Genomic DNA, 15,069 nt, shown 5'->3' on the forward strand with positions numbered 1-15,069 from the left:
TTTCCTGTTCGTCGTCCGTCGATTGTACGCTGTGACAATCGAGATCGCGCCATTGCCTCGTCTCGTAGGCGTCGTACGCCGCGTTCGGTTCGATCTGGGGACGTCTGTTGAGAGCTCTCTCCTGGTCTGCATTTGTGCTCGGGAGAAAAGTGCACACATCTGAGCACATTGGCATCGCCATATTTGATGCCAGTATAAAGTCGGGGGAGGGGCTTTGGGCGATTCCTTCAGAGTCGTCTTGAAGATTGTCAGCGGCAGCAGAGCGAGGGGAAAACTGCATGGCTGGAATTTCTAGGAAGGAAGTGTCTGTTTGCCTCAGCACATGATGGTCTAAGACAGCCTCCGAGGTTGGCCTTGCGTTATTCTCGCACTGATCCAAGGGTTCTACAATGAGCTTAGCAGCAACGTCTTCGACAACCGTGTGCCTTGGATTGGTGGCTTCCCACTCAGCGCGAAACTGGGTGGCAGGGGTTTCGATTAAAGAAGTGTCTGTTTGCTTCAGCACAACACGGTGTACATCAATCTCAGAGGATCGCCTTGCGTTATCCTCGCACTGATCAAAAGGACCAGCAACGGGCTTAGCAGCGACCTTTTCGATAACCAAGTGCCTGGAGTTGGTGGCTTCCCACCCAGTGGAAAACTGGGTGGCTTCGATTAAGGAAATGTTAATTTGGGACAGCACAACATCGTCTGACGTAGTCCCCAAGGAAAACCTCGTGTCATCCTCACACCGCTCCGAAGAGTCGGTGTCAGTCCGACCAGCTGATTGTTTCACAACGGGATCGTGAACAGAATAATCCATCCGTTTTTGCACAGATTTAGACCCTGAATTGATCACTCCCTGGGCGACCTCGCCATCTTCCAACCCTACTGTTGCCTCCTCGACCGTTTGAATTTGTTGACACTCGGCGTGAGCGGTACCGCTATTCCTCACAGTCTCCGCTTCTTGCTCCACAGCACATCCATCCTTCCGCCACCACCGCGGCGCCTCCTCCGCACAAGGCACCTCCGTCTCCGCCAACGGCGTGCGGCGCACATCTGCCGCCGCGGTCCACCCCCAGCACGGCCCTGACCGCGCCCCCTGCTCTCCCGGCAAGTGCAGCACCCAGCGCGTCATCTCGGCCGGGCCGAAAGCCGGCGGCAGCGAAGAGCTGCGGCAGCTCTGGCCGCGTCAGCCAAGCGGCCTGACGGTCCTCTGGGCGACGGACCGCCGGGTCGCCGCCCAGGCAGGCCACCAGACCTGACAGGCCGGTGTCACGCACGCGGCGGCTCAGCGCGCGCAGGCAGGCGAGCGTGGCGGCGATGCGGGCGCCGTCGGTAGCGGCCGGCACCACCTGCAGCACGGCCTCCAGCAGCGGCGAGGTGCCCCACCAGCCAGTAACGGGCAGCCGATCCCGCGCCGGTAGACCGCGCGACGCCAGGTCAGCCGCCAGCCGCTCCACATCTGAAACAGCATTGCCGGTCAGCCCAGACAACACGTGACGGGTCAAATCGCAAAACAGTGCCATCAGTCCATCCCACACAGTTGTCCCACACAGGAACACACCCACTTGCCGGGCAGCCCATTCAATAGCGAGATCGGTCGGCTCCCACCGTGAAGGAAGTGACTATCGGCCCCATCCGTGGGCCGATATTTCGTGTGTGTTCATTACATCGAATAAGCAATTGGACGAGCAGCGGTGCTTGGCGAGCTGATGCCAACACAGGCGGGGCAATACGGGCTAGGCAAGACTCTATGGAAAGTCCTGGACGGAATGCGTCCGGTGGGCCGAATCGAAAAGGACGACATTGCGGGACAACGAGCTCCAAGCGTTATGATTGGATGTCAATGTGGGTTTGGCCAAAGGTTTGGATGGACAGTGGGGGTTTGGAAGGGACCCAGCCATTCAGAGCATACAAAAAGGGCACTATTCTTCAAGTGCCGGGCCACGGTTCTTGGGGTTTTTATGATTTCACGTTAGTTGAAGATATTTGCTAACTTTTGAATCGTTCTTAAAATAAATTCACTTATAATTAATTTTGCACGGTGGTACGAGTGATAAGTACTCATCAATAGCGAGTCAATCATTCGGTCCACATCATTCCACAGGACGAAAGAGGAAGTGTAGTGCAATTAAGAGGTCTAGTTGCTCTAGCCCAGCCCTGCCGCTCAAGAGACTTGTGAAATCTTAACGAGCTTTGTTGTCATCATGAACCAGGTCAGGATGTAGGCCATGATGACGCCGTGACTCGCCCGCTTTGGGATGGGGGCGGGGCGAGGCGATCTGACCTACGCCTCAGGTCCGAAACTCGTCACAACCTGGCGCTCTCCCCAGCACCAGTCTGTGACCGTAATTATTCGACCACCGCACAGCGCGGGCGCGCACAGGTGGTCGGAATGGAGATCTCTTGTGTGAGCAATGACTTGCTTGTCAACAGGAAGTGTGGCGGCTTGCCCCACCGGCGGTACTCAGAACGCAAGTACCGTTCGCTAGTCGGCCACCACACCGCCCTCAGGTGATTCAACTCGGCTGTCATCCATATGGCGTCGGAAGCCAAGGAAGGGTGACTCAGCAAACACCAAGGCGTCATCTTGCCGAGAAATAAGACTTCCGGTGACCGGCAGACACCCCTTGCTGATTATCATCACATTTGCGCACAAGGAAGAGCTCGCTGTCGTCAGCATCACCTGGACGTCGTCTAGTCACACGAGGCACATGGTCGGAAACATCGGTAAAGTCGCTTCCATAGACCAGCCTGACCTCTCCGGAGGTCACCCATCTAGCAACCAACAACAGGACAATCGACAACTGGTAGCCAACGCCCGTCGCCGGCGTCCGTCGAAGGTAAAAGCTTGAGCGCGGTTTGCATAAATAGACGGGTGAAACTCACGCCACAAGCACGTTTGCACCACGGGGACTTCCAGTACTCCATTATTACCTGGCACATAGACAATGCCTGGCATTCTTCGACAATTGCCTGTTTTTCGCTGCTGTAGTGAAAGTGATTATGACGTGCAGTTTGCTTATTGCTCAGTGCTCATTTTGTTGCCTATGCATTCTGCGGAGCTTAAAAGAAAGTTTAAGAAGCTTAAACAAGTAAGAAACCTTTTGTTTCTGTTCACTATATAGTCAAGTCTCTACCCTTATGCTTAGCATATGAAAACCTGCGATGTTGACTACCGCGAACGTTTTTGATGGAAAAATGTCCCGTGTAGCTAGGAGATCCGAATTAGCTTAAGTGCTACTTGTGCAGCTTTTCAGAACTTCTCGGAATTCTGGACGGTGGCAGCAGCCATCTTGAATGCAGGTCAAGTTGCAAAGCTTTTTCTTGTTGACTTGGAGGGTCGTGTGACACCATTCTGGCGTGGTTTTCTGTTATAGGAAGTACATTTCTGCAATTAGTTTTGAACCACGCGGTCAAATTTAAGGTCAAATTGGGAATATAAGATTAAAGAGATAATAAATAACGCAAATTACCTCAATTGATCGACATGTATTTCATTGTCTTCTCGCGCTCCTTGCAAAGGTACCACTCACAGAAACTACATGTGTTATATCCCATAGTTGTATGTGCATGTGCCTTATATGCGACCCGTGTAATACAGAAAATGTTTTTCGTTTGGTTGAATACGTGTACGATAGTTACCATGCTCTTACTTTTTACATGAGACCTTGTAATGTCAACTACCGAGACCCTTCGGCGAAAATATTATACGTAACCAGTATTATGTTGCTAGTAGAGCCTAATTAGCTTGGTTGCTAGTTGGATAGATTTTGATATTTCTCAGACTTAAAAATGATGGCCGCCGACATCTTGCATGTTATTCAAGTTTCAAAGTTTTATCTCAACGGCTTAGAGAGTCGCGTGATAACGTTTTCTTGTAAGGGATTTTCGATGGGAGGCAGTTCATTCCTGCGGCTATTTTCAGTGCATGGGGTCAAAATAAAGGTTGATTAGAAAGCCAAAGATCATACTTGATATTGATTCTTCAAAATTGTCTCTACTGATCGATATATGCCGCTTGTTGTCTTCTGCTTTTGAATTGTGAAGGTAGAACTTGCAGTACCTACATGTGTCACACACTATAATGATATGAGCTTGCGTTATATGCTCGACACATGTATTATAAGCGAATAAAATGAATGCATAGACATGGGCGATCGGATGTACTAAAGTATCCCTTCAGAAACTTGCCGCTGCAAAGCCATAGGCTATGAGTGGCACACAACGCTGCCAGGACGTGATTTCTGAATTGATAAGTCATGCTGTTATAGTTATATACCGAATGGTGGAAACAATGAATCAAGGAAGCCTGCGGACTCACATCGACCCATTTTCGAGGCGAAACTGAGCTGTCTGGGAAACAATCTAAGCCAAAAAAAAAAACAGCTAGACCCCTCGACTGGGCGCAGGTCAAACCTTGCGAACCCGTAAATAAGCGTGGAGGAGCCTCTGGAGCTAGAGCCATAGCGGTTGTGTCCAGCGGCTTGATTAATCTGCATGTTGCTGACACTCAATATCACGCTCCTCGATGCAATCGTTCATGTGCTGTTCCCGCGCACCGCTCCCCCCCCCCCCCCCCCCCCCCAAGAGCCTGCCCACAACCTCCCCGTCAAGTGCTCTCAGATTGACTCCAGGCATTCGCTCAGCTGCTGGTATGACTTGTTGCCATTAATAGAAGACACGCAGCAGCATGACGATGATGGCGATGTGCCCTTAGAGCCTTCCCTATCCTGCTGGTGGTGCCGCCACGAAACGTTGTACTCATATTTACGCCCACGGCAGATCAGTACCCCCCTCATCGTCCCCTCACCCGATACACCCCCTCATCAGTGTCTCTTCACAGCTCAGGACACTCATCAGAGTGCGCATCATGCCTGTGTGAAGTGCGCCCATGCATCATGAGTGCTCATAACGCCAGTGTGAGTGAAGTATGAGGTTGGTGCAGCGCTGAGGGTCGTTAGATTAGAGCAGGCATGTAGTATGACACAAGCGGAGATTGGCTGTGAGATAGATGTGCTACATCCCGAGAGTACTGAGTGTCCTTTCGAGACACACAAACGTAGACCGAATCGTGTCTTCGTGTTAGGTGGCAAGCCGACCATCGGGCCGAACACCCCCATTGTCTTATGCTTCAGAGCAGAGCCCGCCGCCAGTCGGTCATGCTGAACATTGAAAATCGTCCCCCCCGGCCGGCTTGTTGGCCCTGTGGCATTTAGACAGCCATGCCACGGTTCACTGCAGACTGAACCTGAGGGCAGTGGGCTGAATCTGTGACTCTTCGGTAGACAGGGCCTTTGCCGGGAGCTGAGGTGCTTTTAGATTGGAAGGCCGCTTGAAGCGCTGCCGCTGCATAGCGTGGTGGGTGAGTCGCAACGGACGCACCCTGCTATCACCATCCTGCTGCAGAGGTTGTATATAATAGGCGCCAAGACGTGCGAAAGCTGGGGTCTACCTCGAAACATCCAGAGAGCACCTGACCAGAATCACGGGAGTGAAATGCCTCTTCAAGCCTATACTGCTGGCGCTCATGGGCATGCGCTGATGGCTGAATGACAACTTCCTCCATCAGAACTGTCTCAAGGCAATGCTGCCGCATTTTTTCGTGGCAGGTCATCAAAATTGTATTTGCTCCCTAAGCTGACATGTGAAACATATGAAGCACCTTCCCAGCGTGCCAGAGGAGCTAATGGCGGCCGAGCGTGCCTGGCAACACTCGGACAGCGAGACCGTAGTGCCAGCAGATCAGATGTTGATTGATCTCGGCCAGCTTCTGTACCGCGTCGTCTGGCCAATTCCTGGTACCGAAGGAGATGTGGCTGAAAGTTGGGAGACTCGGCTGGCCCACTAGACTCCTAGCTCCCCCTCCCCGCGAACAAGCTTCCGCCTTCCCACCCCCCCCCCCCGTGAAAAAGAGAAAATAGAGATATTGACAGCTTTCGGTTATAGCGTTAGTCTCCGTCGCCACACCAGCTATCTCAAGTTACTCCCGTGGCACTCCTGGATATAGTTACCTGTTACCGCATCACTGAAAGCAGGACATTCTATTCTGTACGCTGTAGCTGCAACAGCCACAGCACGGGCCTTTGACGTAAAAACTGCTGCTGACGATGCAGGGGAACTAGGTGTGCATAGAGATGACAACTATGGAAGATAGGAGAGGAATGCGACGGGTGCTGACTGGTAGTATTGTGCTCAAGGTCTCTTTAGATGTGGCGACACTGTACGTCAAAAGTCTTCACTGAGTGTGATATCTGACCTCTAACTTCCCAATGAACCAGACCTCTTAGCCCAAAAATAAGTCTAGAAAGGGAATCACCACCCACAATGATGCCGACAGTAAGATATTACACGACCAGCTGTGTCATCCAAATCAAAACAAGAACATTAGCCGGCATTCAAGATTGCGGCTGCTGCCATCTTCAATTCTGAGAAATGCTCGTTTGCCCAAATAGCATCAAAGCTATTGTGGCTTTCACTATCATGCGCAACATATTTTGATGAAAACAAGTCTGCAGTAGCTAACGTTGCAGGGTACACAGTTTTTGCAGTCAGACTTAAAGAGACGCGGCACTCCCGGTATACTCTATGTATATGCATGGACGTGGCAGCCTTGCGATCGGCTAGTGGTTTATAGACAGCACGTTTGCTACCACCACGCAGTCAGTTTAACGCTCACATTCGCTCTAGTTGCTGATATCTGAAATCAGTCTTAAGCAAACGCCCCACGTCCGGCGCATGCGCGGTTAAGGCCCGAGAGCCCGGACTGCGTATGTCGACTCACATTTTGCTGGTATAATCTCCTCTTTGCGCCCTCATGTGTGTCATGTCATTGGGGTTTTACGACGCACTCAGCTGCTGAGGCTATATGGCATCGCCTGCCTCTCACCCTGGCAGGAAGGGCGGGCGCCGCGGGGAATCGAACCCCATACCTCTGGTTTCCCAGACGCGCAGTGGTTAACGCCGACGCGTTAAGACGCCCCTCCCCCCCTCTTTGCGCCCTCAGCCGGAGACCCTTACGTTACCGTTGCAGCGCCCCATCGATGAGAATGGGTGCGATCTGTGCATCGTTCCTTGCAACTGTTTCGAAATCGGAAAACTTGACACATCTCATGCTGATCGAATACTGCCCGAGGTATTTCACTGCCTGCTATCTTGCGTGGGACTTGAGGGTGCGTCGTTAACAGAGAGACAATGGAAGATAAAGCAGCTGAATAAATCCTTTACCATCCACCGGTTCTCGACCAAATTTGGACCGGAGACAGAAGTAACTGCGCCCTTGTCATCAAATTTCATTTTATTTCATTGTCTGCTGCAAGTGGGCAAGTGCCACGTAACTATCGCCAGAAAAATGTTGCAAGTACATCAGAATATCGCATTGGCCACTAATTTTCTCGATCCATAACGTACAGATTTTTGATTAGTATGGACAGATGCATTATTTTGTCGGTTTTGAATTTATCCTACAGTATATACAATGTTGCAATGGCAGCATTGCTATACCTGATAATATATTACGTTGTTGAGCATCACACTCGAAGAAGGGGGCCAACAGAGGCGTTGAGAAACCCATTTTGAATACCATGCCTGACAAATAACAACTGGCAAACGCACCGGGCGGTTGTTATTAAGCAATAATTGTCAATCTAACTTTTGTAACTCATGAAGCATCCATGTTATGTCGTCAGTGTCAGCACCGACGCCGAGAACCCCTCGGATATATGACACCGGATGTGGACGAGAGGGTAGAACCCACATGCCCTTATGAAGGACTTTGAGTCTACACTTCATGTCAACCGTACGGGTAACCAAAGGCTTCTTCAGATGGTAGCTGGGTAAAAACGGATGTGGGCAAGCTGACGAAGGAGTGGCGTCTCTTGGCTCGGAAATAGATGGTTAATATCAATGGTGAAGCTAGAGGTGGAAGCAACGAAGTCTCAAAATACTTGTTTCCCATGCTTCCTCATGATACAAGGGTCGGATAACAAAATTGACCGGCGATCGATAGCGATGATCAATATTATCCGAAAATCCGTCAGTCCACCGCTGGGACGGTACTAATGACGCAACAAGTCGCAAAAATCCTTAACAACGAACTTCTCAGACAATTTAAGAACCCCAGTATCCATAAAATCATTCGGCGAGCTCCATAAACTACACCTAAGGAAGGAGCAGGTTTTGCGCTTCGGAATAGCACTATGACTTAAGCAGAAATCAGAGGTCAAGGCCAGGCTAAGTTGTTTTGCTGGGTTGAGTTCAGGCCAGTTTAAGGTCAGGTCACCTTATTACACCTTTCTATTCTGTGACAACCAGACAAGCTTTTTCTGAGTTTGCGGGTTCAGTGCAGTTATGATGCAAGGGGAGAACACATAGGTGCACGAAGTAATATCCAAGCCATGGCAGTGGGATTGGACTGAAATGGGAGTTCTGCAAGGTCTGGTACTTACAAGCTCGTGGGATTTCCACGCTCCCCGAAGTGACGGCCTTTGGGTCCCTGGATGTCCCGGTCGAAGGCCACTCCCGACTTCTCGGGCGGAAGAATCGCTTCCAGTGACGGAAAGAGTGGCTGTTGTAAGTCTCGGGGTCGCAGGATGTCTGAACCAGCGGGCACATCTGATGGTGGCTGGTGCACAGTTCGATCGCCTCGTCCTTCATTTCCATTAAAATTTCTTGAGCTTTCGCTTCAGAGATTACTAACTCCGATCTGGGCTTCGTCCCTGATCCAAGATCCCTGCCATGAGCATTGGCAGACATCGGTAAAGCGTCGCCAAACCCATCGCAAGCCTTCTCCGACTTTTCATCGTGCCGGAACAGTGCTTTGCACCTATCCCGCAGCGACCCGAGTAACCGCTTGGGTCTGGCGTCGGCGTCGGCCGGCAGGGGCGCGGCGTCCGCCACTGCCTCGGCCTCCTCCGGGGCCTCCTGAGCAGGCGGGACAATCCTCCACACGCCGTCCGGGCCCGAGCTGAAGTGGTGCCGCCACTCAGCCCACTCAGGACCCTGGCCGCGGTCCTGCGGAATGCTCAGGTGCGCCCCAAGCGGCACCAGCGGCAGGCACGGCTCGCAGCCGGCCAGCTCGGATCTCGGCTGGCGCAGGCAGTGCGAGAGCGACGGTGGACGACGCTCACTCCCCGTCGCCGTTGCCGACGCGACGGCGTCAGAAGCTGGTGTCGGCTCACCGATCACTATCGGGCCGAACAGCTCCTCATGACGGCGAATCAGCTCTTCACACTGGGCGCGCAGGATCGGTTTTCTAGAGCACCGCTTGCTTTCTCCGGTGGTGATACCTGGACACGACTGAGCATTTTTTTCTTCAATGACGATGGGGCGTTTGAGGGCTTCGTTGCCGTCAGGCTGCTGGTCTGCGGATGCAGTCTGCTCAACGCCGTCGAACTGGCCAGGGTCACCCTCCGCCGCGATGCGCTCCTCCGGCTCTGTTCGACATCTTTCGAACATCACCTTGAGGTAAGCGTTCAGCTGGTCCTCGTCGAGCGAGGTCAGAGTAAGTGAGGAGGGCTCGTGATAGACGGACGCCTCCACACTGTCCGCTGGCACGGGGCTTAGCGCAGCCCCTCGGCGCAGCTGCGTGGTCGGAGCATCGATCGGGTCGGCGTCCGTGACGGTGGACAGCGGTGGCGGAGTACCCGTGCTAGTTCGCAGCACCAGCTGGGTCATCACGTCCAGGGAGCACGACTGGTCCTCGGAGGATTCCGTTAGTCGCAGACGCTGTGACAGCGAGCCCCGCTTCCTCTTTCTTTTATCGCCGCTTGCGCCTTGGCTTAGCTTCTCCTCGGTGGTGAAGCACATGAATGTTCGAAGCTGCTTTCTGTGGATGCCAATGATTGCTTGAAGCCGGGATTTTGCTTTCTACATGCACGCTTAGCAATCGAGCAAATCCTGGTGTCATTAGTTTGAAACACAAAACAAAACATTTTCTTTGACAAGTTGTCTCATTGTCGAATGGTTACCTCTAGGCGGAACAATGGAAACCAGAGTACACTTAACTATGTCATACCATTGGCCCAAGAACATGTTTCGACCATCCAGCACGTCCTCTTCCTTCTAATGAGTTGGTTGCCTGTTATCATGGGAAACGGCTGCCGTACAAATATTAATCATGTATCGACCTTTGACACCGCGATGTGGGGATATCTGTTCTGCTCTTTCACTTTGTTTCTTACACTTAATGAAAGCAGTCTACATTGTACGCAGTTTATATGCTACCGTCGTTTTTACCGGAAGCCGAGGTGTTGTGTACGTCCCACGCGTCGCACATTCCTTAGGCCACTCGGTCGCTCCCTGGCCGACGCTGAAACGGTGACAGTTTGCACGTAATATACAACAAGGGCACGGAGCGAAGCACTACAACAACACAAACAGGATATTGACTCGGGGAAGATTTTCGCTAGTTTTACTTGGGTGATTCAAACCACAATTGAGGAATGGAGCAACTTATTGCAATCTAAATTGGCTGCTCAATTCAGGCACTGTTCAGTGGGTCGTTCAGGCCATTAGAAATAATATATATTTACAGCCCTCACGTCTTATGCCTTCGAAGAATTTCTTAATCTTCTTTTCAGCCGAGGCTGTTTTGAGTTATAACGCGTAAAATATATCTTGCATTACATTTACATCTCGCATTACCTTGAATGAGTAAGATCACAATGGCAAGAGGATTTTACCTACTCGGGCTTTATGTCCATTGACATAACTGAAAAGAAGGTCAAATAGGAATGCTTCTAGAGGCACCCATAAAACCCAGTGCTCGTTCTGACATTGGCCAGCGTGCGAAGTACTGGGATACACGTATTTACGGCCAAATTGTAACCAAAGAGCAGGCGTCATCAGTTCGCGTGGTTTCATTTATTTGGCGTTTATTTCTCACCCATACTCGCCATTGCTATTAATGCATACAACCGTTAGAATATTCAATCGACGCACGTAAATACCAATCAGAAGCGTTTTACTTCGATATGTCCTTATGGTTGTCCAAACGGGGCCAACTTACTTTGTGCACTTCCACCAGTTTGAGCTCAGATCGCAGGCCCCGGAGAAAACTGAAGTAGCAGTTTGAAAAGACCATGCGGTAGAAACGTTCCCAAGCCGAAAGAAATGACCGGTATTGCGTGAGAACTTACCTTCTGTAACAAAAACCTAGCAATGGCGATACACATAGTGGGTGCCGACGACACATTTCTTGCGTATATGCATCGGCAATAATCCTATCGCGTACTGCAGAAAAATTGTCTAAATACAAGTGACCAGTGCATCATGAGCAAGTTCTCCTAACACAACAATTAATGTTTCAAGCTATTTCTGATACGTTTGTTCAAATTCCAGCAATCGTAGTAGATTGCAAGCTATCAAATTGACGGATCCGCCAGAGATACGAGGATTTGAATTATTTAAGTCGTCACTCACCACTCCTTCCGAAAATAGATGGTAACCTCATCTTGACTTCCGGAATGTGTATCAGCCTGGACAAACAGCATGCAAGTAATTTGGGATATCATCCATTTTTAGCTCAAGGATTGAAACTTCATATTTCGAACAGTGTGCAAGTTTGCTTTGTCACTCCACACAGATTAAACAAAAAACCGGATTTTCGATATGCGCGTGCACTCTAGACTTGGATATGACTTCCAGTTTTTGCGGCGATTTATTCTATTGGTCTCTGCAACGCGTGGATTGTGATCACAGAACTAGGTCCACCAAAAAAATGTCCTGTATGCTTTGCCTGCATGCGGTGCGGGTGTACTAGAGCTACAAAGGCAATATTTAAAATTCGTATGGGACTTTAACCTAAAATAGCCAGTTGCTAGTTCACAAAAAGACGATCACATCCAAAGCTTGGGTGAACTTAACAAACTTTTATTCCTGAGCTGCATGTGATTGTTCGGCCTCTCATATTTTATCCCGAAACTGTCGCGTATCCTTGAACACATCGCATTACCAGGACTTGTGCCTATGAAACGTCCTTGAAAGTCAACGCAAAACAGTACACTGCAGCGGCTTTGCAGGAAAAGGCATGCATAGTCAACAGTTGGCCGGTTGATTCTCAGGTATGCTGCGAATGGGAAGATCTTGCGCATCCTAAACCATCAAATATTGTTTCAAAGGTCGCCGAGACAAGATGCCTGTTCTCGAGTCGACAGCGTTAAACGCCAATGTATTAGTTTATGTACAGTTGTTTTATTGGAGGTTTACGACGCACTCAGCTGCTGAGGGTATGATGCCACCTGTCTCTCACCTTTGTAGCATGAGCAGGCGCCGTAAGCAATCGAACCCTTTTCTCTGGTTCCGAGACATGCAGCTTAGCCCTTGCACTTACAATGTAGATGAAATACGCAGGGTCTACATGCATACCGACCTTTCAGGTATGTGACACTAATTTGAGAACTGTTACGTTACCTGGGACGTCAGCTTCTCGTGTTGTGATGTGATGTGACGCGATGTGACGTGCCTGTGTGACACATCACAACAAGGCAATTACATTTGACCGTTTTTGGTGGTTTTCAAAATCGGTGTGTTTCAATAATGCTCATTACGCTTGAGGCTTGGTTTGCAGATTAAGCCTGTGGATATAACTGTATTGCAATATATTTTCAAATGCTTAAAATAAAATAAAAATTGTGATACAAGACAAATGTCACTCCTCGAATTTACAGAAGCTGATGCAGAGCGCTCCCTGTATTCTTTTGGACAACATCCATCTTGATATTCAGGACATGAAGGTATTTGCTGTCTGAAATGCGAATGAAACAGGCGAATCTGGAACATATCGGCTATTTACCTATTTGCTAACCAGAAAATGTAATGCCATGTTTTATCCGTATGCACCTTTTGCGGCGTTTTAGGTGGCTTACGTCGGAGACTACGCGTTATGTGGACAACATCTCGCTACGATTTTCTGGCCTCAACCGGCAGACGCCTATAATCATGTACACACACACATGCCTGGCTACATGCCTGGCTTCATGCCTGGGTGTTATATGCCTGGCCTTGAAACGCTACCCACATACCTGGCCCCGAGGCGTCCCGAGGCATGCATATTTCAGGACGTCCGTTCGCGTGCGCGCTTGCTGTCGGACCGACGAACGGAGGATAGTCGTTGGCGCGAGCCCTCCGGTCCACCAGACCAGTCCGTCGGCCCTCTCTCGCCGCCAGTGGCGGCTCCGCCGGAGGGCAGTGAGGTTGGAAGTTTGCCTGCCGCCCGTTGTCCCAGCGACGGGATGCGGGGGCAGAGACATCGGTAGAGAGGCCAGCGCCTAGTTCGCTAACACAGCCGGGGAGGCCGAACAAATGGAAGGAGCGACGAGCTCGGCAGCGATCCTCTCTTCAGCGGTGGTCGCGAGTCGGACGGAGATTTCGGCCTTTGCCGCTCACGGCGTTCAAGAGCAAATGCCGTCATAGAGCGTCCCAGAATTAAGGACTGACATTTTTGCGGGCTTTTTTGCCGTTTCTTTTTCTTTCATGTATGCTGAACATGAACATACGTACACTAACGAACAACACGTACATGCGTACGTACGTACACGAACACAACGTGCGACACGTACGTCGTACGCATGGTTTGATTGGGGTTGGCATAGGGTTGCAAATGAAGATGACCACCTTGATGCGCGCGTATTTTTACACGTGTGCCTCCGAGGGCGGATCGGGTCGATAAAAGTGAAAATGAGGCTGTTGGCAGACCACCGTTTGCGTCCCTTCGTGGTCTAAGCTCCCACGTGCAACAGTGACACTGAACACAAACAGCTTGTCTGGAATCTCATTTTCGCAGATATCAAGGTAGTCAAATGTCACGGTAGATAGTCACTACTTAGGCAATCCCTGGCCTGGTGCTGACCTTAACGCCAGAACTCGAAGGGTTCGATAGGACGTCCCATCTGCACTCCCGCCAGCTGTTTGCTCTCGTAATGCTAATTATGATAGTATTTCGCTGACCGAATAATATTTTAGAATGTCACAAAAGAATTACTATTGCTCGAGATAATTCTTTGTAAAGTGCATCAGTAGCTGGATGGGTCTACCACCCCTGTCATAAACGCTGCATTCTGCCCGTCAACTCTACCATAGCTATCGTCCCGTCGGCCTCCGTTCTGGTCACGAAACCCATCCGTATCCCTCCATCGCGCACTTTGTCGCACCGGACGTCGTCACAGCGGCACTCACGACCGTTTGTGCGCTGAAATGATGAAAGGCGTCAGAGCCTCGTCTCATTCCTCTGAAAAACCCAGGTCCTAAAAGAGAGAAAAACTTTCACAGGTTCCAGGGATGAACGTGATCGTCCCGCTCTTAAGGGGGAGAATGCGTTTTGGTTTAAAATGCTATACAATTCCGATTGGATTTCAGCGCTAGAGCTCACCACCTACTTTAGTGCCGAACTGGGGAACGACCCAACTCTCCATTACCCTGTTTACATGGGCAGCTGTGTTTCGAATTGAGCCGGGACCCGTCCTCGATCCGAACTATCCGGCCCATGCATACACTTACGCGCCGTTCCGCTGATTCGAATCGTGCGCCGGAGGAAATCCCTTCCCGTGAGAGGATCATCCGTTCAGGAAGGGATTTCGTTCGAATTATCGGCCGTCACGTCTAAACAAAAAAAGCCTGGCGCACGCAGTTCTGTTCATGGCCATTTCAGCTTCGTCCGGTGTTGCAGTTTTTCCACGGGTGTTTAGCTATTGCTCGAAACGGTCCAAGTCCAAGATGGTAAGGGAAAAGGGAAAGAAGGTGAAGTTGACACAATGCTGCTAAAACTACTCTAATTTTTGAGGGCCTTAAGTGGCTAGCAGCACAGAAATGCTCACGTAATTTAGCCTTGTTAGGCGCTTGATCTATGCAGACAGCAGGCGTCGGCGGTGGTTGGTGTTATCTTTCCGTCCAAAGGTTAGATTAATTTACATCTGGGGCAGGCTCTATGCTTCCAAAAGCCAGATGGAGATAACATGGTCATTTCACATAGCTTTGACTTCTCACTTTAATTTTTGGATTGCTCGAAATTCTTGCAGAGAATGCCTCTAAGTTTCTTTCATTAAGTTAAGACCTAAAGGCCCCAGGAGTGTTTTTGCAGATGTTCCTTAA

At 50.3% G+C, this 15,069-nt stretch overlaps 1 protein-coding gene across 1 annotated transcript; it reads right to left on the reverse strand.

The window, feature by feature from the left end:
• Window positions 1–892: 892 nt before the first annotated feature.
• LOC119099259 (uncharacterized) lies at window positions 893–11,550 on the reverse strand. The gene is made up of 4 exons (XM_037222381.1): window positions 11,404–11,550; window positions 10,219–10,291; window positions 8,430–9,808; window positions 893–1,444 (listed from the first exon to the last, which is right to left on the reverse strand). Exons 1-4 carry the CDS (start codon window positions 11,432–11,434, stop codon window positions 924–926), a joined length of 2,004 nt encoding a protein of 667 aa, XP_037078276.1. The 5' UTR covers window positions 11,435–11,550; the 3' UTR covers window positions 893–923.
• Window positions 11,551–15,069: the final 3,519 nt, after the last annotated feature.

Source organism: Pollicipes pollicipes, unplaced genomic scaffold, assembly GCF_011947565.3.
Source record: "Pollicipes pollicipes isolate AB1234 unplaced genomic scaffold, Ppol_2.1 Scaffold_4740;HRSCAF=5597_pilon_pilon_pilon, whole genome shotgun sequence".
NCBI lineage: Eukaryota > Metazoa > Arthropoda > Thecostraca > Pollicipedomorpha > Pollicipedidae > Pollicipes > Pollicipes pollicipes.

Bases quoted from the DNA above. Each gene is read 5' to 3' on its own strand.
- LOC119099259 (XM_037222381.1), bottom strand. From the start codon at position 11,434: ATGAGGTTACCATCTATTTTCGGAAGGAGTG. The intron at 10,292-11,403 runs GTGAGTGACGAC...TCACCGTTTCAG, and splicing joins ATCTATTTTCGGAAGGAGTG to CGTCGGCCAGGGAGCGACCG. The intron at 1,445-8,429 runs GTAAGTACCAGA...ATGCTGTTTCAG, and splicing joins CGTGGAAATCCCACGAGCTT to ATGTGGAGCGGCTGGCGGCT.